The 27,590-nt window shown below is 32.5% G+C and overlaps 2 protein-coding genes across 3 annotated transcripts; both read right to left on the bottom strand.

The window, feature by feature from the left end:
* Nucleotides 1-14,851: 14,851 nt before the first annotated feature.
* On the bottom strand, nt 14,852-27,347 carry LOC114712531 (extensin-2-like). Of its 2 annotated transcripts, none has more exons than XM_028897085.1 (3): nt 27,344-27,347; nt 23,828-23,835; nt 14,852-15,717 (listed from the first exon to the last, which is right to left on the bottom strand). In XM_028897085.1, exon 3 carries the CDS (start codon nt 15,686-15,688, stop codon nt 15,266-15,268), a length of 423 nt encoding a protein of 140 aa, XP_028752918.1. In that variant the 5' UTR covers nt 15,689-15,717; nt 23,828-23,835; nt 27,344-27,347; the 3' UTR covers nt 14,852-15,265. The 2 variants fall into 2 exon arrangements, with proteins under 2 accessions (XP_028752918.1, XP_028752917.1); XM_028897084.1 differs by lacking the exons at nt 23,828-23,835; nt 27,344-27,347 and adding exons at nt 17,734-17,736; nt 18,187-18,194.
* Nucleotides 16,516-21,341, bottom strand: LOC114712529 (nudix hydrolase 10-like). The gene is made up of 9 exons (XM_028897082.1): nt 21,239-21,341; nt 20,481-20,680; nt 19,666-19,731; nt 19,134-19,271; nt 18,524-18,601; nt 18,383-18,433; nt 18,267-18,301; nt 17,728-17,836; nt 16,516-16,880 (listed from the first exon to the last, which is right to left on the bottom strand). Exons 2-9 carry the CDS (start codon nt 20,670-20,672, stop codon nt 16,686-16,688), a joined length of 864 nt encoding a protein of 287 aa, XP_028752915.1. The 5' UTR covers nt 20,673-20,680; nt 21,239-21,341; the 3' UTR covers nt 16,516-16,685.
* Nucleotides 27,348-27,590: the final 243 nt, after the last annotated feature.

The raw sequence follows: 27,590 nt of genomic DNA, 5'->3' as shown, positions 1-27,590 counted from the left end.
ATGTCATACATGGAATATAATATGGTGATATATCTGAATAGAATCACATTTTACCTATGCGTCTACTAATATCATGGTGATAAAAGACATCACTCGGAGTAGACTTCTGAAACACACTCCATTTCCTGAAAACATTGGCAACAACTCGCCACCGCTCAGTGTCTTGGTTGAGATCTTTGATAAGAGAAAGTGGAGGCATCGTTAAGTTGAGAATAAAAGAAAGGATGAAGAAAGGAAATGATTGAGAAAAAGAAGTCAAGGATGGGGTGACTACAACACCACACAACATCCTCTTATATAGGAAATAGAATAGAGCCAGATCAGTTAACGCACCCTTCTATGTGGGCTTGGTAATATTTTGATGAGATGGCCCACATCATAATATTTCTTCATTTATTCATTGTTATTTCATTGTTTCATTGATCCTAAAAAACTCCATACAGTATGATATGTCACTATTACCTTTCCCTCACCACTACCAAGTGAACCTGAAATGAATTTTTGAATGGATGAGTACATTTTATCCTGAAATAATTATTATGACATAACAAATGGATATCCTTCAAGGAGATCACTAAAAGGATCAATGTTCCCAATAATTTAAAATAACCATTGTTATTAATAGAATGTTAATGTTAATGTTAATAGAATAATATATGATACATTGTGCAGTACCGTAAACTATTTCCTGCATGTCGACAGAAATATGAATCTACTTAAATATGCAAAGCATTTCACTCTATATAGTCTTACTTGACGGGCTAAAGACACCAATAATCGGCCCAATAAATATGATTTTAACATATAACATCACAGAGGTCCAACCCAAATATCCATAAGACATGAATCATGGTTCATAACAGGCTGGGCTACACAAGTTCTAAAGCCGACATATAGTCATGCTTTTTTAAACCATGATGATGCCAAATAGTCCAAGTGAATCTAAGTAAATACATACAATAAACAATAAACATAATTTCTATTTTCATTGTTACTAAACATGATATAGCACAGACCTATTATAATAATAGCAACATCTACAATTATCATAATTTAGGAAAAACCAAATGGAACCAAACACTGACAATAAATTCAGACATGACATACAAGCAAAAACAGACAGAATACCTTATACCCTACCATCAATGATGCCAAAAAAAGAAGGATTAAAACCTATAGTCTGAACTTCCATCACACCTATAATGAACCTACAAAAACTATTAACTATTAAGTATCAATTTAAAATATACATGCAACTTATCAGTACCATCCCATGTTAGCACACATATGATGAGACAACAAACCGAATCTTATTCAATGCATATGAAAACTACTGACCATGCATTTTAAAATATGTTTCCATCTCAACGTGTTGCTAATAGCAAAGCATATTTGAGGAGGCTAGCATCTAAATCTCATTAAATGCTGTGACAAACAAACCTTCTTTTTTACCACAATGATGCCAAATAGTGGAAGTGAATGCAGGTGAATATAAACAGTAAACATAATTGCCATTATTACTAATTCATGATAGATGACAAGCTTATTATAATAATAGGAACACCTACAATTATGATCATTTAGGAAACACCAGATCGAACAAAACACTGACCATAAATTCATAGATGACATATAAGCAAACAGAGACAAAATACCTTGTACTCTGTCATTAATACTACAATAAAAAGTACAATCTGACCTTCCATCATAGCTATAATGAACATAGAAAATTTTTTTGCTGTCAATGCCTATTAAAAACATTGACTTGACATTTAAAAATATACCCGTAGGTTAACATGTCCTATCAAATATCAGTGCACATTTGTGTTGGCTCGCAACTGAATCTCAATCAACGATTCCAAGAAATAGGGCAGAATGAGACAGGTCCATACATAAATAACAAAAAGCAGTCAACACGAATAGAAAGAGGCAGTTAACAAAATGACAACAGCCCCAAATTAGAACATCATTTAAACATTTACAAGAGGAAAAGTACTGCCCATATATTCCATAAAACATCACCCATCGTTCTTATCAGGGTGGCCACAATAAATTCTACAGCTGACAAATAGTCCCTTTTTCTGAATTGTAATATGTCAAATAATCCAAGTGAATACAATACTTAACACAATTGTCGTTGTTCCCATTTCATGATATAGCACAGAGCCTTTATAATAATAGTAGTGGCTACAGTTATGATAATTTAGGAAACACCTATTGGAACTAAATACTGACCATAAGTTCAGAGCTGACATACAAGTGAACAAAGACAGAATACCTTATACTGCGCATTAATGATGCAACAAAAGTAACATTTGAAGGCTAACATGTTCCATCACATATCAATGCAATTGTCGCATGGTGGCATCTGAATCTCATTCAATGCCACGTCAAACAGTATCAAATACTGTACAGGAAAACAAATAGAAGCATTAATGACTCATTGGACCATGAGTACATTTCAATACCTACGTTGTCAGCCTCAGCCCTATAAAGCCAAGAAAGTATCTCACTGCAAGCCATCTGCTAAATAGGAAAGTGAATTTATGAACAAACAACCAAAAGCTAACTTTACCCTAAATACATAAGATAGAAACGACATATACATGCCAGCATAAAGGTGCAATTGTCTGAAAAATGCAAACCCCCATGTACACAGACAACTGACATCAAAATTTCTTATTCAGTCCTTTTATTGAACCATTAAATGAAAAAATTGTCTTGTAAATCTTATAAAGATGCTTCCTTTGCTTAAATTGACCAACAGCAATAATATTGACAAAACTACATAACAATTAAAGGAATCAATATCATATATAAGTAGAAAACTTAATAGATGATTTAATGTAGCCTAACATTTAAAAACCTTACAGTCATCATAGGCTGTACTGGCCTACTGCCTACATTTTTTAGCTCTGTAAACTTATGCTAAAAGGGAAACCTTGAATAAAATTAAAGAAGGTAACAGAAATGCATTTCAATAAAGATAACCAGAAAAAAGATTTCACCACTTTTGGACAATGTTGACTGCCATGTTGCAACTGCTATAATTACTTTCCCTAATTGTGAAAACTTATAAAAGAACTGAAAAGGAAAAAAAAAGGCACCCAATGTGAAGATAAGACAACATATGTTCAGTCAAGTCACATCAACCATTAATACAAAGCAGAAAAATCTTTGATCTTAACCATGACCTGGCCACCAAGCTCCATCGTACTTATATTCTACAACCCACAAATGATAAATTCATTTCATCATAGCAAATTAACCATCCCAGGGATGAATATCCTTTACCCATTCAATGAGGGCCACCTATATTCTCAGCTGAGAAGATGGTGCAGGAAAGGCTTTATCTTCATCCGAATCACCTGTGGACCACTTCAAGTGTCTACAGGGCCAAACCTCCTCAACTCAGGTATATCCTTACACATCACTCAAACAGGGCAGACTTGCGAAGGTTCAGTAACATGGTTTGGTCCACAATATGTTCTGTTTCGGTGCATTTATGAGATCATGAGGAATGAAGGCTTCTGTTGTCCCTCATGGGATATTAATGAATCAATATTGATCAGAAGAAACAATAGGTACTTGACATGGATAAGAATGTACAGCTAGTTTTGCTGGGTCGATTACCCTAATAATTCAAGGAAACCTCTCCTTGTATTTAACTTATGGTCTGAAACCTACATGAAGATCACTCCCGTTCATAGAAGGCGCAGAAGACTCTTGGTCACAACACTCTTATCTACATATCTGAACGTCCAAGAGAACACATCAGAAATCGAAGATAATCAGTCCCAACACAATGAGACTTCGACTTCAATAGACCGAGCTACTATGGTCGATGCTCCAGTGGTGGACTACGAACGAATTCTCCCATCATCTTTAGAAATTGGCATTGAGCTCGGATTCGTTGAGTGTGATTAAGAACCCCAACAGTAATTAGATCTAGCAACTTCATCCTCTTAATGTGAGTTAATGCTTTTTTTCCTACTCATGTACTGAATTTAGGTGACTAGCGTGTTATTTGTCTCAATGCATATTTGTGGATTTCATTTTCATGGACTTTTTATGACATCCTAACTACATGACCAATGCAAACACAAAACACAAACCAAATCATATGCACGTAAAAAATAGAGTTCCTCTGTCACCGAATTCAGTTTTAAATTTATAATTATTGAGTTCAAGCTTCTTCATATTAGATTCTCCATACGTTAAACACAACATATTATTTAAGGGAATTAAGGTTAATATTTACCAAGAACAACTTACCAAAAAAATCATTTCACACTTGTGAATGTATTTCTTTAAACGAAATTTTAATGCATCTTAAGTTAAATATCCTTTACCTAATATCATTCACAGATTAAACCGTTGTGAGTTGTTTATTCTATTAATAATTTCAAACACATGAATCACACCAAAATTATAAGCAAGATCAACTTGGAAAAGTATTTCTGTGAATAAATGTAGATGTTTATCCGAGACAAACACAACCTTCTAGTGGTACTAAGATCAATTGCATCGGTGCAGAAAAATGTTTCCAAACAAATATTGATAGTTTACTATGACGAAAATACCTCTTATATAACTCATAATATCACATTTCTAGGTAAAGTGTCACAAACATTACTTGTACGCATATATGGCCTTCTAATACAAAGAACAAAGCAGGTTATTGTCCAATAGCCTGCTTCATATTGTAAGAAAAATCTGTAACCGAAGTAAAAACTATTCAATTGTCTATGTAAAAAATTCAGAAAAACCAAAACAAACAGATATAAATATAACCGTCATGATAAAACACCAATCTGGGAATAGAACTATAACTGTAGTCAAAATAATAAAATATCACACTGTGAATAGCCGAATGATGAATATTAAACCACTAAGATGCATTAGCAGGTAACAAAATATTAACCCAAACTTGAAGTACTATCAACCACAACAAACTAAGTTCATAATAATTATAACATAGTATTCTGCAAGAGCCATAAGTTGCAGCCATCAAAAAAATATTAAGTTATACACAACACTTGGCTACATTTAACAAAAAGACAAAGATTCAGCGAAAAAGCTCCATCCTTGCTTCTTGAGTCTCTGGCCAGCTCTCATCCACGAAAACCCTTGTGGCATCGAAGTATAAGTGCAACATAGGACCACCTGCTTAGTAAAATCATATTATCCTATGGATGTAAAAATATAAGGCATAACCATAAACAAAAAGTCTCATATACTGAGATTCTGCATACCTCGAGAGCCATGACCCATTGCAACAACATACTGAACCACAACAAAAAGATTTTCATCATCCATGTGTCCCTCAAACTTGGCCAGTGCAGTCTCTACCAAACCACCATGCAGCATCATAGTCACCTTATTATTACTGTAGAGAGAAATGAAAGAGATAGCATTACAATTGGAAAAAAAAGCATGAAAAAAAAATTAAACCAAACAAAGATCGAATGATATATAGGAATAGCCGATATGTTAGACACTCAACTGAGAATCCCTCAGCACCAAGATCGCAGCTTTAGAGTTAAGACCTTCCCATTTGGATAACCCTATCTAAGAAATGAACTTGAATATCCCGCAGACATCTAGATATATGAAATGGAAAAAAATAGTTGTTGAATATACCACCATATTTGTTGAATATAACTTAAACATAACATAGGAATCGATTACAAAAAAATAATGCATCAAACCCAGACCTATCAAACCCCAGTCTGCAGGGATACCCCATAGAACATCATATATACACATGAAAGAAAAACAATAGGCTGGAAAGATGTCAGTGCCTTCAGTGATCAACGTCCTCGTCATAGTAACCAAATGAAATGAGTGATGAACACCCTCACCCCCTGACTTCACAAGAAACCCAACAACCTTGTAACAACAACCATTCAACAGTCTCCATGCATTCCTATCAATGACTTCATCACTCAATAGCCTTAAAAGGATCCTGGTGTTCTGTACATGTATTCCGACAAGGTGGCATTAGACAGTGGTATGAAGGAAAAGAGAAAAGAAGGGAAAAAATGATGTGAACTTATAGGTCCGTCGAATAAAACCAGATCTATTGACTCCAGAACTTTGACAGGCCTCTTGTGAAAATGAGACTTGACCACCCTCTCGATTTATTATCCTGTCCAACTTCACACTGAGGACTCTATCTTCTGTTCCTTCAGTCAACTGAGAAATCGTGACAGCAGGATCGAACACCATCTCAACAACCTCAACAGGAGAAGAATATAGACAGTAAATGTGACCAGAGTTAAGGTGTCAACAACACATACATGTATATATAGAGAGGAGAACGTTCTTTAGATGGGAAGGAGAGAAACGACCAAAAGGAGGAGATAAATCTATGAAAAGCTTCAGTAACTCGGTCTATATATTTTTAACACATTAAATAGAGAACTATAAATGCTCACCAAACATACCTGTTCAAATCGAAATCGAATCGAAACAACTCTGAAATATGATACAGATCAGTTAACAGGTAGATAAGTCGTACCCTATTAAAATGTCTATCAGTGAACAGACACGATTCGGTGAAGGAATTATTATGACATTTATGGTACTCCACTAATGATCACCAAACATACTTGTTGAAATCCCTTTGAAATCTGAGGCACATCAGTTCACAGGCAAAAAAGACATCCTCCATTAAACTAAAATGTATAAACTGAATATAAGAACAAAAAGGGTCGTTAGCAGACGAATCAAGTGCGAGTTCCTTCGATAAAAGATCAAAAGAACAAATGAAAGGAGCACATAGAATGAAGCACCCTCATAGCAAACACATCATGAGGAGCAGCAACCGGGAATATTAGCGCGCACACATTACGAAGATAGAGAAACTGCCCAATCAGAGAAACAGTGACTAACTACGAGCCAGTATTGGCACGCAGCCCAACATTGGAGAGAACATCGTCATCAGCTAACATAGAGCCATATATAGATAATGTCACTTTCAATGAGCCAAAAACCATCTTGTGAACAGTGAAATAGGTGAGGAGCCAATACTAGGGGGTGTTGGCGCACGGCTTCGTGGGGAATAGATTTATAGTAAACATTGATTAGCAAACTAGCTCTCATATTAAAGACAAGAGGTAGAATAAGTTATAGTTTGTATTTGGGATCAGACATAATATTTCAATTTTTATTCAGGGAAAACTTTAATCAAGGACCACAATAGACAATTGATTTCAAGCAGTCCCAAAACATTTTGAAATGTCACGGCTAGACCAAAGGACCAAACTCAAAATTAATTTAAGAGAATAAAAGACATTTTACCCCTCAACTATGACCCTGAAACTCTTTCCCCTCTCTCTTTTAAAACTATCGAAACTCAAGCTCTTCTCTCTCTCACTCTTTGAAAAATTGTTATTGGGTTGAGAGAGAGCATTTGTCATTGTTGTTGTTTAGGTAAGGAGAGCCTTCACCGTCACTACTATTCTAATATGGAGTACCTTCGCCATCGGTGTTGTTCTGGTAACAAGTGTCTTGCTGTCACCAGAGCTCTCTGTGTGTGTGTGCACGTGACCTCTTTCACTTCATTTGTGTTAAAAAAATTTCTGCACACGATACTACAAAATCCTTCTCCATTTCTTTGACTGCAAATTTTATGGGTTTGGTTTGAACTGTTGTGAAGTTCTGAACCAACGAGATTTGAGATAAAATTATGCAGTGGGTTGATTTTAGATTCACATCATTGAGATTAAGAGTAAGCCTTTCTATTCCTGTCATGAGTTGTATTATGAATTTGCAAATTTCACTTCTCCAGAAAAATGATGATTTGATGTTGTGAAAACTCGTATAAATTCCTCTTGTAAACATATACTGTGTTTAATTATTGAAAAAGGATTGAAATTAATACTTGAATGATATGCAGCAACATATTATATATTGCTAGCAATAGTGAAAAGCAGTTATTTTGCATCTCTCAGGCGAATCTATGAAGACCTTAGAAACCAAAATGATATATAAAGTACTATACTGAAATTGGTTGGCGACTATGTAAATGCAGAACAAATTAATCAACTTGCAAATGGATGTATTTATGCTGTTAATGGGTATATCCGTGTTGTAAATATTCTAATTCTACTTTGAACCGTCACTCCTGAAGTTGTGACCTATTTTGTTCAACTTTATGAATGAAATAGATCTACTTGCTCATGGACATATTTACATTGTCAATGGGCATATCCTTATTGCAAATGTCTTAATTTCATTTGGTTTTAGATTTGTGAATTGTGTTGTTTAACTTTACAAATAAAATAAATCTACTTGTAAATGGATGTATTTATGTTGTTAAGGTGCATCTGTATTGTAAATGTCCTAATCCTACTTCGTGAACCGTCACTCTCAGACTTGTGAATTTTTCTGCTCAATTTTATGAAGAAATAAATTCACTTGCAAATAAACTATTTATGTTGTTAATGGGCATAATCGTATTGTAAATTTTCTTATTTCACTTATAAAATATCGCCTCCAGACTTGTGAATTGTTGTGTTCATGAATTAAATAAATTCACTTGCAAATGGATGAATTTCTATTGTTAATGGGTGTATATGTGTTGCAAATTGCCTAATTTCACTTGTAAATAGTCCCTCCCAGACTTGTGAATTATCATATTTATCTTCTTCAATTCAACTAGTTCACTTACAAATGGATGTGTTCTTGTTGTTAGTATATGTATTTTTCTTGTAAATTTTCTAATTTCAATTGTCAATATGGCAGCCACATTTCCAAAACATAAAGTTGTTAAGCGATGTATCCTTGTTGCAAATTCTTCGATTTCATTTGTTAGTAGTATATCATATGCTTATAAATTAGTGGGGATAAGCAAAAGATTAGAATTAATTGACATGAAACATACTCATAATATATATTCTCTGAAACTGAAATTGTACAACCTCACTATACACAAATTTAAACACGTTTTAAAGTAGCTTAAATCACATCTCAGATAGAAATATAATAATTGTTGTGTCATCGCTTTTTTCTTGTTGTGTCTTTATCTGTTGAAGTAGCCTCGCAATAGCGTTTGACTTCATATTTTTTCTGTTGAGTGATAAGCCACCACAACAACTCAGACCTTAGTACAATGTGTTATTTCTATGGCACAAAGATAAGAACCATCAATACATTCACACAGGTGCAACAATAACAACTCAAAATAATCAATGAACTCATAAACATTTAATTCCACTGTTGCTAGTCATATATAATAATTGTTGCACATCATTCAACCATTAATTTCAATCAGTTTTTAATAATTAAATATAGTATATGTTTACAATAGGAATTTGCGAATTCACAATAAAAATACAAGCTTTCACAACACCTATCACCATTTTCCTAGAGAAGTGAAATTTGCAAATTCATAATACAACTCATGACAAGAACAAAAAGGCTTACTCTCAATACTCAACGGTATGAATATAAAATCAACCCACTATATAATTCTATCCTAAATCTCGCTAGTTCAGAACTTCACAATAGCCCAAATCAAACCCATAAAATCCGTAATAGAAGAAATAGAGAAGGATTTTACAATATTATATGCAGAAATTTTTTATTGCAAATGTAGTGAAAGAGGTCGCAGACACAGAGAGAGAGAGAGAGAATATGGTGACAGCGAGGCTCTTGTTACCAAAACAGCATCAATAGGGAAGGCATCCATATTAGAATAGTAGTGACGATGAAGGCTTTTCTTATCGGAACAACAACAATGATGAATGATCTCTCTCAACCCAATAGCGTTTTTTCAGATAGTATGAGAGAGGAGAGCTTGAGTTTCAATAGTTTTAAAAGAGAGAGGGAAAAATGTCTTTTACTCTCTTAAATTAATTTTAGTTTGGTCCTTTAGTCCTGTAATAACATTTCAGAATATTTTCGAGCTGTTTGAAATAAATTGTCTACTGTGGTTCTTGATTAAACCTTTCCTTTTTATGTAATGCTATTATTAGCATTTCTAATTGATTCTCACATGTGTAGCTTGTAAGCCCACTTTCTCTCCCCAAGCTCGGGTAGAGACCTTTTTCGATAGCTTAAAAACTATCGATGTCGTGAATCATCAGTGTGAGTCAGTGATCCATGATGGCGTCCTCCATTGTCCCTGATTTTATTGACGACTAGTCTACTCCTACTCCTTAGGACTTCAACAAGTGCCAGTGTTAATGACATTGCAGATGATTCAAGATCAGACTCAAGCTTTGAAAGTTGTTCGAAATGTTGCCCATGTTGTTTGTTTTTCTATTTCTTTTGGATGTTGTTGTTTTCTTCCCTTAGTGTTGGACCGGTCTTTTCTTCTGATTTATTTGGGTTCTGCTCAAATTAACTATGTATGATAGGCCGGCCTTTTATATATAATTGTTTTACTTAGTTGAAATATAGTCATCATTTACTTAAAAAAAGAAAAATTGATTCTCACATATTAAGAAATAACAGTTAAGTCGTCGAACTTGTTTTAAATTGATAAACTTTGTCAACGTTACCTTGTTTTTAAAAAAAGTGATTTATTTTTTTCCAAATTTAAATATCAATTAATAATAAGAGTAAATGAGAGAAATAACTAATAAGACTGTTAGTGACTTATATTTGAGACCAAATGCTCATGAGGTGGTCTGTAATTTAGACAAAAGGAAGCAACAAATAAAGGGCCTGTTTGTTTTTGTTTTTTGTTTTCTTATTGTCAAAACAATTTTATAAAATTGTTTTTAAGAACAAGTTTTGGAAACAAGAAACAAAAAAAATTGCTTGGAAAATAATTTTTAAAAAATCACATTTGAAGAAAATATATAAAAAAATTACACTTTAAACAGTGATAGTTATCACCGGTAGTGATAAGTAGTAGATAGTAGAGGAGAAAAGAGAAAATTTCTCCAATTTTTCAAAATAAAAAAAAATAAAAAACACAAAAACAAAAACAAAAAAACATATAAAAGTTGTTTTGGTTTTTCAATTTTTAAAAACATATTATTGTTTTTTTGTTTTTTAAAACCATCAACTAAACATAAATTACCAAACAAGTTTTTAATTGTTTTCAAAACAAGAAACCAAACAATAATTTTTTGAGTTTTATATTGATAATAAATCAATTGTATTCAATCATTTTATTTTTTAAAAAAATTATTTTATATTTTGTGGCAATTTACATGTTGCTTAATTAGCATCTACATTAATCTTAATTAACAGATAATGACAATAAAAATTAATGCTTATAATTGAGAAAATTGTACGGTTTCAATTAAAAGAGGTTAAAAAGTAAAGGGAGCTAGGGACCTCACAGAAAAACTCATGAAACTATAAGAAGTCAGGAATTAATTTTTCTCATTTTTAAAACTTTCAATAAGATTTTGGGAAAATTACAATTAAGTTCTAAAAAAAAAATAATTATTAAAAGATCTCAATAACAACTGAAGGCTAAATTATATAAAACCCCCCTGAACTATAGGTCAGTTGCATATAACTTTCCTGACATTCTAAAGTTTAAATTTAACTTCCCTAACCTTTTATTTTTTTTCAACACAAGCCCTTCCTTTTTAACAGAGATGGTCAAGTCAGATTAATAGAAGACATGTGACACCTCATATGACATCCTACATGGCATTTGATAATTTTATACTAATTATATATTTTTCACATAAGGACTAAAATGTCATTTTATCATTAAGGGGGTGTTTGGGTTCCAACCCAAACCATGGTTTGGGAAAAAATCACCCAAACACTCTTAAAAAAACCAAAACCATGGTTTTGAGTCAAAACCATGGGGGTGTTTGGATGGAAACTAAGGGGGTGTTTGGCAATATGAAAATCATGGTTTCAGAAGCACTTTTCCGAAACGAGGCAAACTCCTCCACATATTTACTTCGTAAACCGTAAAAGCACTTCTGAAACCATGGTTTGGTTTCTATCCAAACACCTCCTAAATCATGGTTTCAGAAGTGCTTTTACGGTTTACGTTTATCTCGTTTTGCGAAAAAATGTTTCTGAGAAGCACTTTTAGAGGTTGCCAAACACCCCTATGGTTTTGGGAAAAACAAAATTTTTTTGCTTTTGGAAAAAAAAAAGAGAGTGTGAGAGCTTATAGGATATGTATCTTGTTGTTTTTTTTATAAACATATGTTTTATAAATATATTTAATCTTATATCTTATAAATATATATACATATTAATTATTTATTAATTATATTATCTTATGTATTATTAATTATGTTAATAAAAAATATATTATTAACAATTTTATTCCTTCAAATTAAAATATATCATAAAATATATTTTTTCTGTAATTATCATATTAACTTATACTTTTTTTAGTAATTTATACATGTAAAAAGTGCTTCTAGTAACAACTATCCAAACACTCTCTAAAATAAACCCTCCTTCTCCTGGTTTCTCACGACAACCCCATTATTGTCCACAAGAAGGAAATTGAGCCCATTCCTCCTCTGGATCACAACTCAATTGAGTACGAGCCCTTTAACATGGATTTTTACGAGGAGAAACCTTCAATATCAGGTAATGACAAAAACACTTACATTGCCAAAACTCATGATTGGATTTAAAAATCAGTCGCTTAAATTTACTCGCACATATCGTTCGTTGTCTTCCTTAAATTAAATTTCTTTATGCCTCTTTTCATTTCGGACTTAAAAAGCAGAGGATGAAATTTTTGTTCCATTTACACATCAGATAAGTTATTGACTATATGGAGGTTTTTTGGAATAAAGTATAGCTTAGCTTAATTACAATTATTGCTTCGGTCATATTTATCGTCCCCATTGAATTTATTTGCGTTAATTGGAATTGCATGTTCCTGAATACAGGAAGAGTTCGGCCATTCGCACATCAGTTTTGATGTTCTGAAGCCCATTAAGACATTTGAAGACGGCGACGATACACCAGGAGAAGAAGGGTTTATTTTGATGATAAATGACAGTTTAATCCTCCTATGTAAAAAACATATAATTAATACTCCTCCGGTCCTAATTATAAGATCCAATTGACTTATTTGAGGAGATTAAGGAAGTAAGTTAAGTTGGTTATTTATAATAAATAAGTGTTGTCATTCCTAAAATATCCTTGCTAATTAAGTATATTGGCTAAAACTATCATTATTAGAAGGATTATCTTGGAAAAAAATACATAAATATAAGAGATAAAATGGATCGGGGTCTTATAATTAGGACCAAATAAAAAGTCAAATTGGGTCTTATAATAAGGACCGGAGGAGTATAAAACTATCAAATGCCATGTAGGATGCCATATAAGCGCCACATGTCTTTTATTAATCTGACATGACAATTTCCATTAAAAAGATAATGATATTAGGGATGTTAAATTTAAACTTAAAATGTCAAGGAGGTTATATGCAACTGACTCATAATTCAGGGTCGTTTTATATAATTTAGCCACAACTGAATAGCTTATAATGATGAGTTTTGAAATAGAGAGTGACAACTTAGATTTATTTTATAATTTTTTTGGGATTTTATTGTAATTTATCCTTAGATTTTTGGGGCCGAACTTTAACGTTGTTCCAGGAAAGAAAGTGCTAGTCTACATGCTGACAAAGACAAAGGAAAAGCACGAAGACGAATAAAATAAAGGAAAGCAGAAAGCTGGCAAGAACTTCCAGGATTAGGGCCCCAGAATTGGGAAAAAAAATTATTTAAAAACACTTAATTTTTTTGAAAAATATTTAATAAATATCTTAATACCATATATTTTATTATTAAATATAGTTATAGTTTTATAATACTTTCAATTAAGCTTAAAAATTTGAACGATTGAATGTAATTTGTCTTCCCACTCCCACTATATGCACAACTTTAGAAGCCATTTGAAATGGAGTTCATTTATGATTTTTTTTTTTTTGAGTAAGAGGATTTAAATTTAATCTTTTTGTGTTTGAATAAAATCATATTGAAAATATTATCAACTTGACTCAAAATTAGATGAGTCGGTAATATTATCAGTAATGACGACAATCATATAATAGACAATTAAGGGCGTGCATAAACCAGCCCTAGATGATATATTTTTATAAAACACCATTCCCTTCTTTTTTTTCTATTTAATTATTTTTGACGTTAATTTAAAAAAAAAAAGGACAAACATGTGAAATATATATTAGATAAAAGACCAACGTTAATTCTCAAATCATGTTCTACATGAGGGACAAAAAGAGTACTAGCACTAGATAAGCCAGGTGGGCCAGTCGAATAAAAAAAATCAAATTAAAGAACTTATAGTATACCCAAAAAAAAAATCAAATTTTTAAAATTAATCATCCTAATCATTGGACTATCTTTAATCTGAAATCAAATTGAAATGACAATTAAGACCCCCCAAGAAAATTAATACCAATTAAGTCCTAGGAAATGATTTTATTGCATGTATTTCTGGTAAAAATTAGTGTCCATGATCTGCATCAAATGAAGTGATTCGGTGGCCAATCTAAGGATAGCCATGTTATATTTTATCCCAGGAAAAAACAAAAAAAGGGGAGACAGGCCATGTCATTGGATTATAGCACCGACTTACATAGGGATAAGTTTTCCGTTCCCTGTGTATAGTCCTCTGTTCTCATTTCAGATCCCAACAAATTGCATTGTCCTTCTTCTTCGCGGTTCTAGTGACATCTCATCAATCTTCTCCCGTTTCAGATCCCAACAACGTTTAAAGTTGAAAAGGCCTTAAATTTAAAGTTAACGAGGGTTTATGGGTTTTCGTTGATTTTGTTGAAACAAAAACCAGAAAAGAATATTTTTTTGTAATAAAAATTCAGGAGTTAGGCAAATTATGTAGAGAAACTTAGCCATCAACTAGTGAGTATTTGAAAATACCTCATCATTCATAAGAATTCATCGAAACAGATTTGCTGACATGAATTTAAGCAATACCAAAGTAAGAATGGCTATTTAAGCCAATTCAAGCAAGCCAAACCAAGCAGTTTTCTTCTTTTAACAAAAAGAAATAAAAGGGACCATGGTTAAACTGTGCAAGTAGGATGCAGAAGATGACAGAATCTTGACTATGCTAATTGTCACTGAAAACATGAAACCAATTATTACAACATCATACACATAGATATATATATTAATTACAGCAGCAGCATTTAAGATAACCATGAGCAACCTTCTATTGGTATTTATTACAATATCATATACTTGGATCTAGCCAAGTTGAAAATGAACTTTGGTTCTCATGCTGGATGATGAGTGGAAAAACCAAAAAACAGCCAAATTCAGAACAGAAAGATGAAGGAAGTAAAGATCATCATAAGAGATGCTAGAATTGGCACAAGAAGCCTTCCTCCTTCATTATAAGGCACATAAGTGTAAGGTCTTGGAGGTGCATAAATGTAAGTGTTTGGAGGCGCATAAGTGTAATAAGGGTATGGAGGGTTGCAGCACTGAACCTGTGGAGCAGCAGGAGGGCACTTTGTCTGCCCTGGGTCTTTGTGTGGTGGCGGCGGTGCTCCATAAATGGAGTAGCCGGACGATGGCGGTGGATATCCATAAGAAGGGTAGCCAGAAAGTGGGGGATCTGGTGGAGGAAGCTGCTGACATGGAGGCACACACTTGGGTGGAACTGAATCATCCCCAGAAACTTCACACACTGAGAAAAGCAGTGCTGCTGCAACAAGAAGATACCTGGCAGGAGACATTTTTCTCACGAGGGGTTCTTCTTTCAAAGCTGGAGAAGTTAGCACTTTGAAAGAAGGAAGAAGGGCGATTAAAAAAGGAGAATTGGAATGATGGGGATGAAATAAAAAGTAAAGCGAACGTTTACTCGTCAAAGAGCTTTATGGGCAAGGAGAGTGTTCTAGAAACTAAGTCAGGACAGATTTATATACAGTTTGCTGATATGGTGCCGCAAGGCACAACATCTGTCACCATAGTATTTAAGTAGCTCATCACAAATTTCAACGACCGGTCTCTGTGATGAAGCTTTGGAGATACAGACACTTATAGAAAATGTTTTATACGCATCAAATATAATGGAAATAAAGTTAATTGTTAACTGCTGTCTCCATGTCTATTTGAGATGTTTTATACCAATTTGGATAAATACAAGATGTGAAGTTAGGGAAAAATAAGTCGTAGTGCCGGATTGAGTGACTTCTAACGTTAAAAGTTCTCGAATTTACTTTCCTCAACAGCAAACTGAGTTTTGCAGTACAATTTACAAGTCGTGAATAATATAATTTACTTTGTAGACTCTGGGATTTACACGGGTTAACCGAATTTTGTTAATATCTGTTTAAGTTTAGTTGAGTATTTGAGCCTTTTATATTCAGATTTCAGAGGATAAATAGACGTGGGATATGAGTGCTTAAGTAACTTTCAACGCTGAGAGCTCATTACTCTTTCTTTTTCTCCAACTACCTGATAAGACACTGCAAATAACGCACTTATAATTTCATAACTCTTAATTTTACTCCCATTTTTTAAACACAATTCCATTTTCTAAAGGATGTTGACCTTTTGGATGTAGCAAGTAACTCATTCACTAAGCACGTTAAAAAAGCAGGAAGAAAATAACAAATTCATGTGTCAATGAAACGTCCCTTCCTAAGGAAAAAGAGAGCTTATTTGTCCATCAACGAAAGAAAGACATATCACTATCAACTTTTTATCCACGCACTGACTGGGGAAGAAGACTCAAGAGGATTTGTGGAGATCATGTGAATTTAAATATAAAAAACTCAACTGCTCATTGAAATATGAAGAAATAGGCCTTGCAGAGAATCCACCGTAGTTGCTTTGTATCTTTGCCAAGCAGAGTTCGCTTATGTATTTGAAGGGCTCGTGCTTCTGGTTAAATGGCTGAGCGGCGTATTCCTCAAACGGCATCCACTTCAATTTTGGTAAAAGGGAATAGAATTTATGTCAACAATTGAAAGCTTCAACCACTTAGGTTGCTCAAAGTAGAAAAAACTTGGAGCCCAAGTGGTGATTAGATCAAGATAATAATGTGGGTGATTAATCTTTTGGTTTGTATGATCTCAATTTTTAGTTTAGTTCTTATATTTCATTAAGGTGTCATCAGTCATGTGTTATTTTGATACATAAATCATATGAATAATAAGGTAAAATGAATTTAAATATATGATTAAGTGAATCTTTAAGCTAAGATTGAGAATGTCACAAATGCATCTAATACAGAGACAGCTCTCGATAGAATTACAAATAGATGTTAGAAAATAGCATGCAATATTGCAAATTCTGCTAAAAGGTTTGCTTGATATGTCATACACTTATATGTCCATTTCTATCTCCTTATGTTTTACATCTTGAGTCATGGCTGTAAACTTGCATCTAATTATTTTCTATTTAGACTAGCTCTGCATAGGAGATTTTCTGTAGAAGTATTGATTCTTACACGTAGATTTGCATCACTAATAATTCCCATATGACAACGTGAGAGGATCTCCTCTGCCATGGAAGGGGATAGGCTTTTTCTCTTTTTCTTTTGGGGGGGGGGGGGGAGGTATGGTCCACCTGTGTGGGTCCTTGTGGGCCCTACATCCCTCTTTCTCTTTATTACTTATTCTCCTCGACGAGGGGATTTGGATGGATTCATATAACAACAATGTAGAAACTTAGCATCAGATAATTCTAGCAAAATGCCATTGCTATTAGAATAAATTGTTCTGTTTAAACCCTTTTAAACGTATGACAACATAAAAAACAAAAAGGTTACCTGAGCTGCCTCGATCTCCAGGTCTTGTTTTCTGATGTCAAAAGAAAGAGGACGCAGCATGCAAAGAAAAAATAGATCTGATTTCCCAAAAAATTCCTCGTGTGTTTGTCTGAAAATCAGAAGCATGAAAAGTTTTGAGAACAAGAAGGTAGAAAACAGAGAACAAGATAGGATAGAAGATGTTAGATTTTCAACAACTTCAAAATGTAACTAACATGCCGCTTTTGATCCCATGTCAGGTTTATTTTCTGTTATTCTTCTAAGCAGAGTCAAGAAAACTAGAGTTTCAGTTCACAAAATGAGTAGGATATATGCAGAATGTGTAAATAAATACGAAAAGTCAAAGACAGCATATGAAATGCTTCATGTCAATTCTATAAACATGGCTCCTTTTTTATAATGATTGTACTTCAGAAATCACATCACATTTCTGAAATGTTAATAAAAGTTTGGCCTGACTAAATTTTCCAGAAGAGAACGCAAGCAATCTGGAAAAAGTGCGACATGTCATTTGCCCCTTCAAGTTAGAAAACCCGTACCTGAATGCTAGGACTTCCAAAAATTCTGTATCAATCTGAAGAAGAAAAAGATAATGATCATATGGTCGAGGCATTACATAACTTAGAAAATATCAAATCATACTTAAAGAACCTACTCCTGTCTCTTCTTTTACTTCTCTGATTGCTGCATTGAAAAGGTCCTCACCCTGCATACACCAAACCCTCTGTCATGATTCTAACGGAATAGGGGTTTAGTTTTGAGAATTAGAAGACATTCTAAGGAAAAATGTACATACAGCATCCACTACACCAGTAGGTATTTTCCATACCCCTAGTCCATGGAATCTCCCTCTCTTTTCCTGGACTACCAGTACCTACATGCACACAGGCCAAAGCAAAGACAACATTATTAATGTTATCTTCAATTTTGAGTATTTGCATGCGCACGTGCTTGCACAAATACATTTTCTTTTCAACTCTTAGATCTCCCTTGGAATAGCAGTTGGAGAAAGTGATTCAAAAAAACACCAGTATCTTCCATTTTTATTCGGCATGTGTCACAAGATTGAAGATACCGAATGAATAGTATCTACAAGAATATTATTTGACAATGGAATCTAATTCATTTTGGATGTTGGCACTATTTTTATTGCAATATTCACGGGTGCTTAGTCAATGGATGCCAGCTTAACAATGAAAACAGAGGACAGAGAGGCAAAAATTATATTACAAACCCGCATTGCTGACACTGATATGTCATAGATGAGTAGCTTATGCAGATTCAAGAAGTATTTTCATATGGAAATAGGAGAATGAAGCCACTATGAGATAATGCCTTTAAATTTTCAATAGTTTGTTCTGAACCCGATTAAATAAAGAAATTGCCTGTTATGACATAGAAGTTACCTCTTTATTGTCATTCAATACAATAGCACCAACAATGACACGATGGGAAGCATTAGGAGGGATAGTGTTGCCAGTTTCAGGAATCCAGTTAACCAGCATGAGATAGCTTGGCTCAGCATGATGAAACCAGAAACCCTCCTGCCATCAACATAACGGAGAGAATAACAAATGATTTCATCAAATATCAATAAAAAATATTGAAATTCCTTATATTTGGTTCATAAAATTAAGAGCAAATGTTCTTCCTCTTTTCAAAGGGAACTCATAAAAGGGTTTCTTTACAGTCCAATGGGACAGTAAGAAATCCTAGACCATCATCCTGATAGAGTTCAAGATGCAGGCTCTACCTGGTCCCACAGCAGTATCATGAAACCTTGTTAACTTCAGAAAATGGGGTAGTCCAAGAAGAGAAAACAAATTAGAGTGATAAAGTCATCTTGTGATGATAAAATTTGATTGAGAGCACAACAAACTTAAAGGTAGCTGGATGCTTATTTGCCTTGTACAATGCTGAAAAAACTGTGATAAATACCTTGACTGCAGTTTCAACCAGATTAACAAGCTCAATAGGTAATTTGATCCAGACACCCCCCATCCCCTGCAATATTTACTATTAGCAATTAAATTCTGAAAAGATTTCAGATTTCTTAAATTCATTACAAGGCTGGGCTATCTATTTCAGGAAAGAAGATAATAATATGAAGCATCAAAAGTCCATGTCTGTCCAGATATCACCTAAGTAAGGGAATTTCATTTGGAGCAATATCCAAAAACACCCTTAACTTGCTACCAAAAAAGGTTGGAAATAATACTTGACGCGCCATTATCTTAGAATGCAGAGTGTATTCTAGAAAGATACTTTATAAGCACGTAGTATAAATGGTGACCTCAAGAAGATGAACAATGGTATGACATCATATTCCTTTTCTCTTTTTTCCCCCTTTTTCTATAAATTTAAAAAAAAAAGGGAAAGTGGAATCCCTTTGAAGACAGAAATGACCAAACATGAGGAATTATAAATACAATGCTCGTGAGATATATAATATCTTTCATGTAGATATATTTTGTCAACTTCCCATTACTAGGATCTACTCTATGTACTTAACTAACATTCTGAAGAATTTTTCTTACATGCCTCCAACGTTTCAAATTATTCTCTTAAAGCCATGAAATCACGCATTCAGAGAGAATCCCACTCCTATCCTCTTCGTGACCGCAGAGGGTTTATATTGCGTCGCACATGATGGGATCCACATGCATCTTGTAGATACAGAGGGATGCAATAAGTGTTTCACGTACAGTACAGTTAAGATGCTTATGCTGAGAATCTCAGATCATCAAATTTACCTGGTGCTTCCATTGTAGAAGTGAAGCTCTAAGCAAGGTGACGAAAGCGTCAGGACTCATGGTCTTCTTCATCTCTACAATCACTCCTCCATGAGTATCATTGACTGCAGGGAGAATTTCTACACATTCAAAACCATTCTCACCCAAACTTCCCTCCGTTAACGGCTGAGCTGAATCTGCTGAGGCTGACATGTCCTGAGCTGCACATTAGAATTACCAAAGTGATTGCTATCGAAAAAACTACAAAAATGATTAAAAAAATTCAAGAAACAACTTAAAACATTTTGAAAGAGAACTTGGTGATTTTCCACAATTATGTCCCATTCTGTTTGTATTTATTTGGGCCCTCCTTCCCAACACTTGCAGTTTCACCAGAAACAAAGCTAACAACAAAACTTGAACAGTTGTGCTGGAATGTAAATGAAAAAGCTATACAAGTGGCAGAGACTTAATAGAAACCAACAGAAATAAATCACGAACACAGATGCTGTCCTGCATCTTTTGGGCATTCTGAATACCCTCAGGCTCCACTTTCAACTCAGTGATAGCAAAACATTTATTGAAACCACCACAGAATTCTCCTGCAAGATATGGAAAGATTTTGCACAATATTTCCCCTCATGAAACTTCACTGCACATTGAGGTTAACACTGGAACTGGGAAGAAATAAATCATAGCATTTCTGTCTCAAGCAAAGCCACAAACAACTTCAAGGCATCACCAAGAAACCAAGTGAAGATTGCAGAAGATGAAATTACCTCACAGGGTTCAACGGAAGGGAAGCTTGGGAATGAGCAAAATGGTTAGTGGAAGTCCAGAAGCTGAGGGAGATGGGGTTGCAATATATAACGAGCATGGGGGATGAACAAGAGTGCATATTGACGTAGTTCCACTTCAGGTGTTGCTGATACGCGGCGCAGTCCCCAACACTGTAAACTTGCAGAGTTAAAAGCTAATCATATTACTACTAATTTGTAGGGTGATAAATAATTAATTCGCTAGAAGCTTTTGGAATAAACAATAGAACCTGTAATCGAAAGGGTATATCTTATCTTAATTCTCACGCAATAAACAAAGCTAAAATCAAGAACTAGTTAATAAAATATCCAAGATACCTCATTGATACAAACGTATTCCTAATAGCAAAAGCAAAAATCTGTTCATCCCACTGTGTGATTAAGCAGCCGCCCAAATCGGGTGGGATTAGGAAAACGTGGAGGCAGCCTAAGTTGGACATATGGAGACCAAGTCAACGGGCAGAGCTGCCTTTTCTTCATGGTGCACTCCCTTCAATCATATTTATGAGCAACAACTAACCAAATTACTTGTATCACAGTATTGGTGAAAATTAATTAAAAGCAATAAATGTGCAAGAGATATACTTTTTCCAGATACACCCTTATTTATTATAATGATGAGTGTGAGAGAATAAATAGGTAAGGGAGATGGGAGTAACATGTAATTAATTGGGGTTAGAAATGGAAAAATACGTTATATTTTCAAACAAACACAAAGTATTGCTTATACATGAAACCAACCCTATGTAAGAAAATGTTGCTTATGTATAAGACCAAAGAGAGTAGTAAGGTTGAGAAAGTCTTAAGAATGCAAAAAAGGTATACACACACTATCTTCTGTCTTTAGTATGAGAATAAGTTAGAAATTAGATTTGATATCAAATATAAGATATTAATATACTTTTCCTTCTAAAATTTATAATTAATTTTCTAAAATACCTCTATTGATTACGCGTCTACTGATTACACGTATTAAGAGAGTCTCCGTTTAAATGTAGCAATTATTGAAAAAATATTTTAGAAAAATCAACTCATATTTGTTAAAAATAACTAATTTAAATAACTTTTTTAATTTATCTAAATTAGTACTCTTATATTAAGGACTAAAGATAGCACGCGCACATGCACACATATATCTATAGCTAGATTAGAATAGAAAGTATGTGTGAAAAGAAATGCTCAAATGCATGCGGTAAAAGAACCGACAAATATTAAATGAATCTAAACTTTGGAGCACAAAGTGGTCGATTTTCAAATGCGTTCATTATAAGCAAAAGAGAAAAGTTGAAAATTGTCGGCATCAAACCCGCGACCTTTCACATATAGTAATACAAATGATAGTAAGCTATGAAGTCATTGGCGAGATAAGCTGGTTTTTATGGAAAGAATGCAAAATATCTTTATTTTATTTCAAAAATTTTTTTAAAGAAATATGCTCTCCGATGCTAAATATAAAACCTATTTTGTAGTGTAAATTACATAGAAGTTTTGAGTTCTATAAGGTGACGAAAACATGCGAGTTATCTTATTAGTCAACAATGAGCTGAGATATAAACGATCATATTCTTATGAGCTGTAGGTCACATTCTTATGATATGGACATATTTATTTGGGGGGGGGGGGGATGGATCAAACGTAACATTTATGCCTTTATTAAAAAAATGGAAAAGATAAATACTATTAAATATTAAATAATTATTAAAAACAATACAATAAAATTTTGTTGTATTCTTTTTTTCCCCTCTAATTCTTCTCTTACAAATAACAAATATGCCATGCTTGTGAAAAAAGTTGAGTAATTTTCATAAGTTAAAATATCAAAATAAAATTTTCGAAGAAAAGTAAGAATCATATTAATTTGATATGTTGGCAAAAAATATTAAATTTGATATATTTCATTCTTGCTGACTAGTTAAATTTGATATCAACCAACCACATTAAAAGGAAAAATCTACCGCCCTTTTCCCTTTAAAGAATGGTCATAATATATGAATGACTATAAAATTATATAATTTTCAACTTCTAACAACTTAAGTTGAATTTCTTGGTAGTTATTTAGGCAAGAAAAAGACCCTTTGAAAAATTAGTTTGAATTCAAACTAATTTTTCAATTTAAATATTGCAAAGTATATGTTTCTATATATATGTGTGAATCTTAATGTATATAATTCATATATTTATTATCTTTTCTTTTAAATATTTGTTTATAACGATACCTTTTAAACACGAGAATTTTCCAATTTTTAAATCTTCTAATTCTTTAGATACCACGGTATTCAATAATATTTAACGACTAATAATTTTGCTTTAGAAATCATGTTCAAGGATCCGATATTATTCACATATATATGATCCAGTAATATAAACTACTTATAATTAATTTATAGGTATTAAGAGAATTATATAAGTTAGTTATTTATTAAAAAAAAATATATGATAGTTTTCTTAAAATGCTCCTTTCGATCATTTTTACCTTCGATGATATTCTTTTGCAGATTTTGTAGCCAAAATTAGTTAAGGTCATATATTAAGGACGGAAACAAATTTATCTGCTAACTCTTACATTTATTCCTTGCTCGGATAGAGAGAAAATGAGGGAGGAAAGAAAACTAGCGAAAAAAATGAGGAAAGAAATGAGTTTCTTTTTGTTTGGATAAGAAGAGAAAAGTGAGAAGAAAGAAAAGTATAAGAAAAAATGGGATGTAGGGCCACGTCATTTTCTCTCCAACTTTTCTTTCCACATATGCAAAGAAAATGAGAAGAAAACTCAGATTTCTTGTATAACCCCCTCATATTAAGTGAATAAATGCATATTTTACTTTTAATGTAATTTTTTTAATTTTATTTATGGCTACTTTATAATTTAACAAAATTATTTCACTACAGCCAAATTCCAAACTAACATATAAACTATATTTTTTCACATTCAATGTAATACTTGGAATTCGTTATAACCATGCACACCTATACACATATATTTCTCCATCTCTTTCAACTTTTACAATAAATTTTTACTATTTAAGAATAATTTTAAAAAATATATTATTTATTTATTTTATTTTATTATATTTAATTAAAAAAAATCCCCTTTTTTTTCTATTAAAAATAACATTTTTACTAAAATATCTGCTTTTTAAATATAATAATATGATAATATATTTTTATTGATTATTTTTATTTTAAATTATTTGATAATATTAATGTTCATATAATTTTTTTATTATGATATTTAATTTGGTTTTAAACATAATATATTTTGAGATAAGAATATTTTAGTTATTTATATATTTAATTATTTTCTTTCTTCTCTATTTTCTCTCTTGTATCCAAATACGATAGGTAATAATATTTTCTCTTCAGTTTTCTCTCCTCTCTTTTTCTTTCCTCCCAACTTTTCTTCCCGTCAAACAAAGTATTAGAGTAAGAGTAATACAATCAACAATAATAGCAAACAATCTCATCCTATTAAGCAAGGTTAATTACATGAATCACATGATATTACTATATTTCCATCAACAACCAACTTCTCATGTATTACCAATAGGCTTCATTTCATAATCTCGTCTCAAAATTAGAGACGATGTTTTACTAGTTTTCGTTCTATAGGCCAATATATTTTAAAATAGATTATTCTTTCACTTCTAAATACCACCTTTTGTCATTAATATAAGAGCTAATTTGATACTTAATTTGATCCTAAATATAAGATCCCGATCTATTTTATTTCTCATATTAGTTGATTTTTTTAAAGTAATCCTTGTAATAGTTACATATGTTAAATGTTTCACCAGCTGGTAGCTCTAGCTAATATATTGATTAGCAAATCTATTTTAGGAAAGATAATATTTATTTATTACAAATAACTAACTTAACAAACTTTTTTAATTTGCTTAAATTAGTCAATTAGCTCTTATATTAAAGACCAAAAATAGTATAAGAGTTAGTTAAAAGGTTTATTTTGGTTCTAAATATATGATTTCAATCTATTTTACCTCTCAAGTCTACGCTTTTTTCAAACTATCCATATTGATAGCATATGTTAAGATGATAGTTTCAATATAAATAACTTAAAAAAGATTTTGGGGAAACCATCACATTAAAAAAAAAAGTAATTAATTTAACTAATTTTTATTTTTTAAAAAATTAATTAGGGTTAATATTGTTATTGGTCCTTATAATTTGATCTAATTTTTATAAAAACTTGGTTTGAGTTCAAGGGTATAAATCAAAATCAATACCAGTCATCCATGAAACTCAAGTTAAATCCTTATGAAACTATATGAATCAGAATGAACAATTTAAAATTACAGAATCAAAACCAAAATTTAATCAATAACTATAAAGATTGATAATGATATTGATCCAATTAATTATCTAATTTTTATATTATAGATTGGACAAAATAATAATTTTGGTTTTAAGAAAAGGCTGCAAATTTCATACGCAAAGTCAATGCTAAGGAATTACAATTGTGTGGGTCAAGGCACTATGAAGTGACCCTAAGAAAGTGGACCAACTGTGGAGCTATCAACTTGCTTCAATTTTCCTTCTATCTCAATCATTACTCCTCACACCACCGTCTCATTTGTAGACACAAAACGTGTTTAATCGAGCTTTCCCATTTAATTTAACCCTTATATACATTATGGAGTTTGTGATTAATTAAGTGCGTTGCTCATAGCCTCTTTTGTGTTTGTGTGTGTGTGTGTGGGCAGTCAATAACACGACAATTGACTGAAATTCAGCGTATCAATTCATTTTTTTAATAATATGAATTTAGAAAATAATTCAACATAAAATTATTTAGAGATATTTTTCTTGTTTAATTAGAGTTTCGGTTATACATAGCTTTTTTTAATTTGACAGACACATTATCCCCACATTATATAAACACTAGTACATGATCCCTCCATTATACTCCTCCAATCCTTAATACAGCACCTAGTTGTTGAGTTGGTTTTGGTCCTAAATACAAGACCTATTTTTCATATTTATTAATTTTTTCCAAATTACCCCTATGATACTCCATCAACCATAATCAAGTGAAGATAATTATGTTGTTTTAGAAAAAAAAAAGTCTGTTTCTTATAATTAACTAATTTATTTAACTTTTTTAATCTAATCAAATTAGTTAAATAGGTCTTATATTAAGGATCACAAAAGTATATTCTAGCGTGTTTGTTTAGATGGTTGTATAAAAAACCCGGTCTAGGAAATGATAAATATTATTTTGTTATTATTTTTAATATGTAAAAAGCTCTTGGGCTGATTATGAAGAACACTAGTGTTAGAAATATATCAAACATATATTTTAAATATTGTTTTTTAAAATTATTTTTACTGCTTTCTAGGCCAGTTTTAAGAACAAGCGATGTCGAAATTATCTTTTAGAAATCATGTCTGTAGAATTGGTCTAAACAGGGAAATTAAGTTAACTTACTTTGTACTAGTGAAAATTCGAAATAAGTCATACTGTTAATATACCTTACCCAATGTTAAGCGTTAAAAGTTCAAACTTTGTGGATGAAAAACTCAAACTGAAGAATTATTTTGATTTAAAATTGACAATACTTGAGTATGGCATGATAGTATCAAACTATATATAAGAGAATTAAATATGACTTATTAAAAATCTTATTATAATTTTTTTTGGACCGAACAAACTTTATTATAATATTAATATCTATAATATATTGATGATAAATATACTCTTACTCTATAAATACACACACACACACACACACAAAACAAAGCGCGTCTTCTCCGAATCACGAAGCCTAACACAGTTGGCATGAGGAATTGAGGATTGGTTTATCGGCAGTGGATACGTGGGCAACCCCAAAAAAAAAAAAAAAAGTGCGTCCCCCTTTCCCTAAGCACACGTTAGGTTTATGACCATACAATGTTCATTCATAAACACATGCACTAAGTGCATTAGTTTAATGTCTTTTGCGCCACTCATCCATTAATTGATTGGTTTATTTAAATCATATAGTTTTTTTTTTCAAATTTTCATCATGATGCATATATTTTAATTCAATATATTAAATGGATGGGGAATCTCACTTGCCAGCTATAATATGAGCATTACCACGTGAGACACAAGTCAATGATATTTGGTTTTTCTTATATATAATCTTAATTAGCAAACATTAAGGTTTGCCTACTGTGTCAAAATATATAAAAACACATATATATGATCTCATCAATATATAATGATCTTGCTTTGTTGGTGGTTATGGAGATTTTGATCCCTTATATTACAATTTCAATTCTCTCCCCCTCCGGTCTGTGTAACAGCAATGACATATTA

The sequence above is a fragment of the Neltuma alba genome, unplaced genomic scaffold (assembly GCF_004799145.2).
Source record: "Neltuma alba isolate B1F8T4 unplaced genomic scaffold, ASM479914v2 tig00011371_pilon, whole genome shotgun sequence".
NCBI lineage: Eukaryota > Viridiplantae > Streptophyta > Magnoliopsida > Fabales > Fabaceae > Neltuma > Neltuma alba.
This window is presented reverse-complemented; position numbering and strand designations above follow the sequence as displayed.

Bases quoted from the DNA above. Each gene is read 5' to 3' on its own strand.
- LOC114712531 (XM_028897085.1), bottom strand. From the start codon at position 15,688: ATGTCTCCTGCCAGGTATCTTCTTGTTGCAGCAGCACTGCTTTTCTCA.
- LOC114712529 (XM_028897082.1), bottom strand. From the start codon at position 20,672: ATGTCAGCCTCAGCAGATTCAGCTCAGCCGTTAACGGAGGGAAGTTTG. The intron at 17,837-18,266 runs GTACGGGTTTTC...TCTGATTTTCAG, and splicing joins TTGGAAGTCCTAGCATTCAG to ACAAACACACGAGGAATTTT. The intron at 16,881-17,727 runs GTAACCTTTTTG...CCAAAATTGAAG, and splicing joins TGGAGATCGAGGCAGCTCAG to TGGATGCCGTTTGAGGAATA.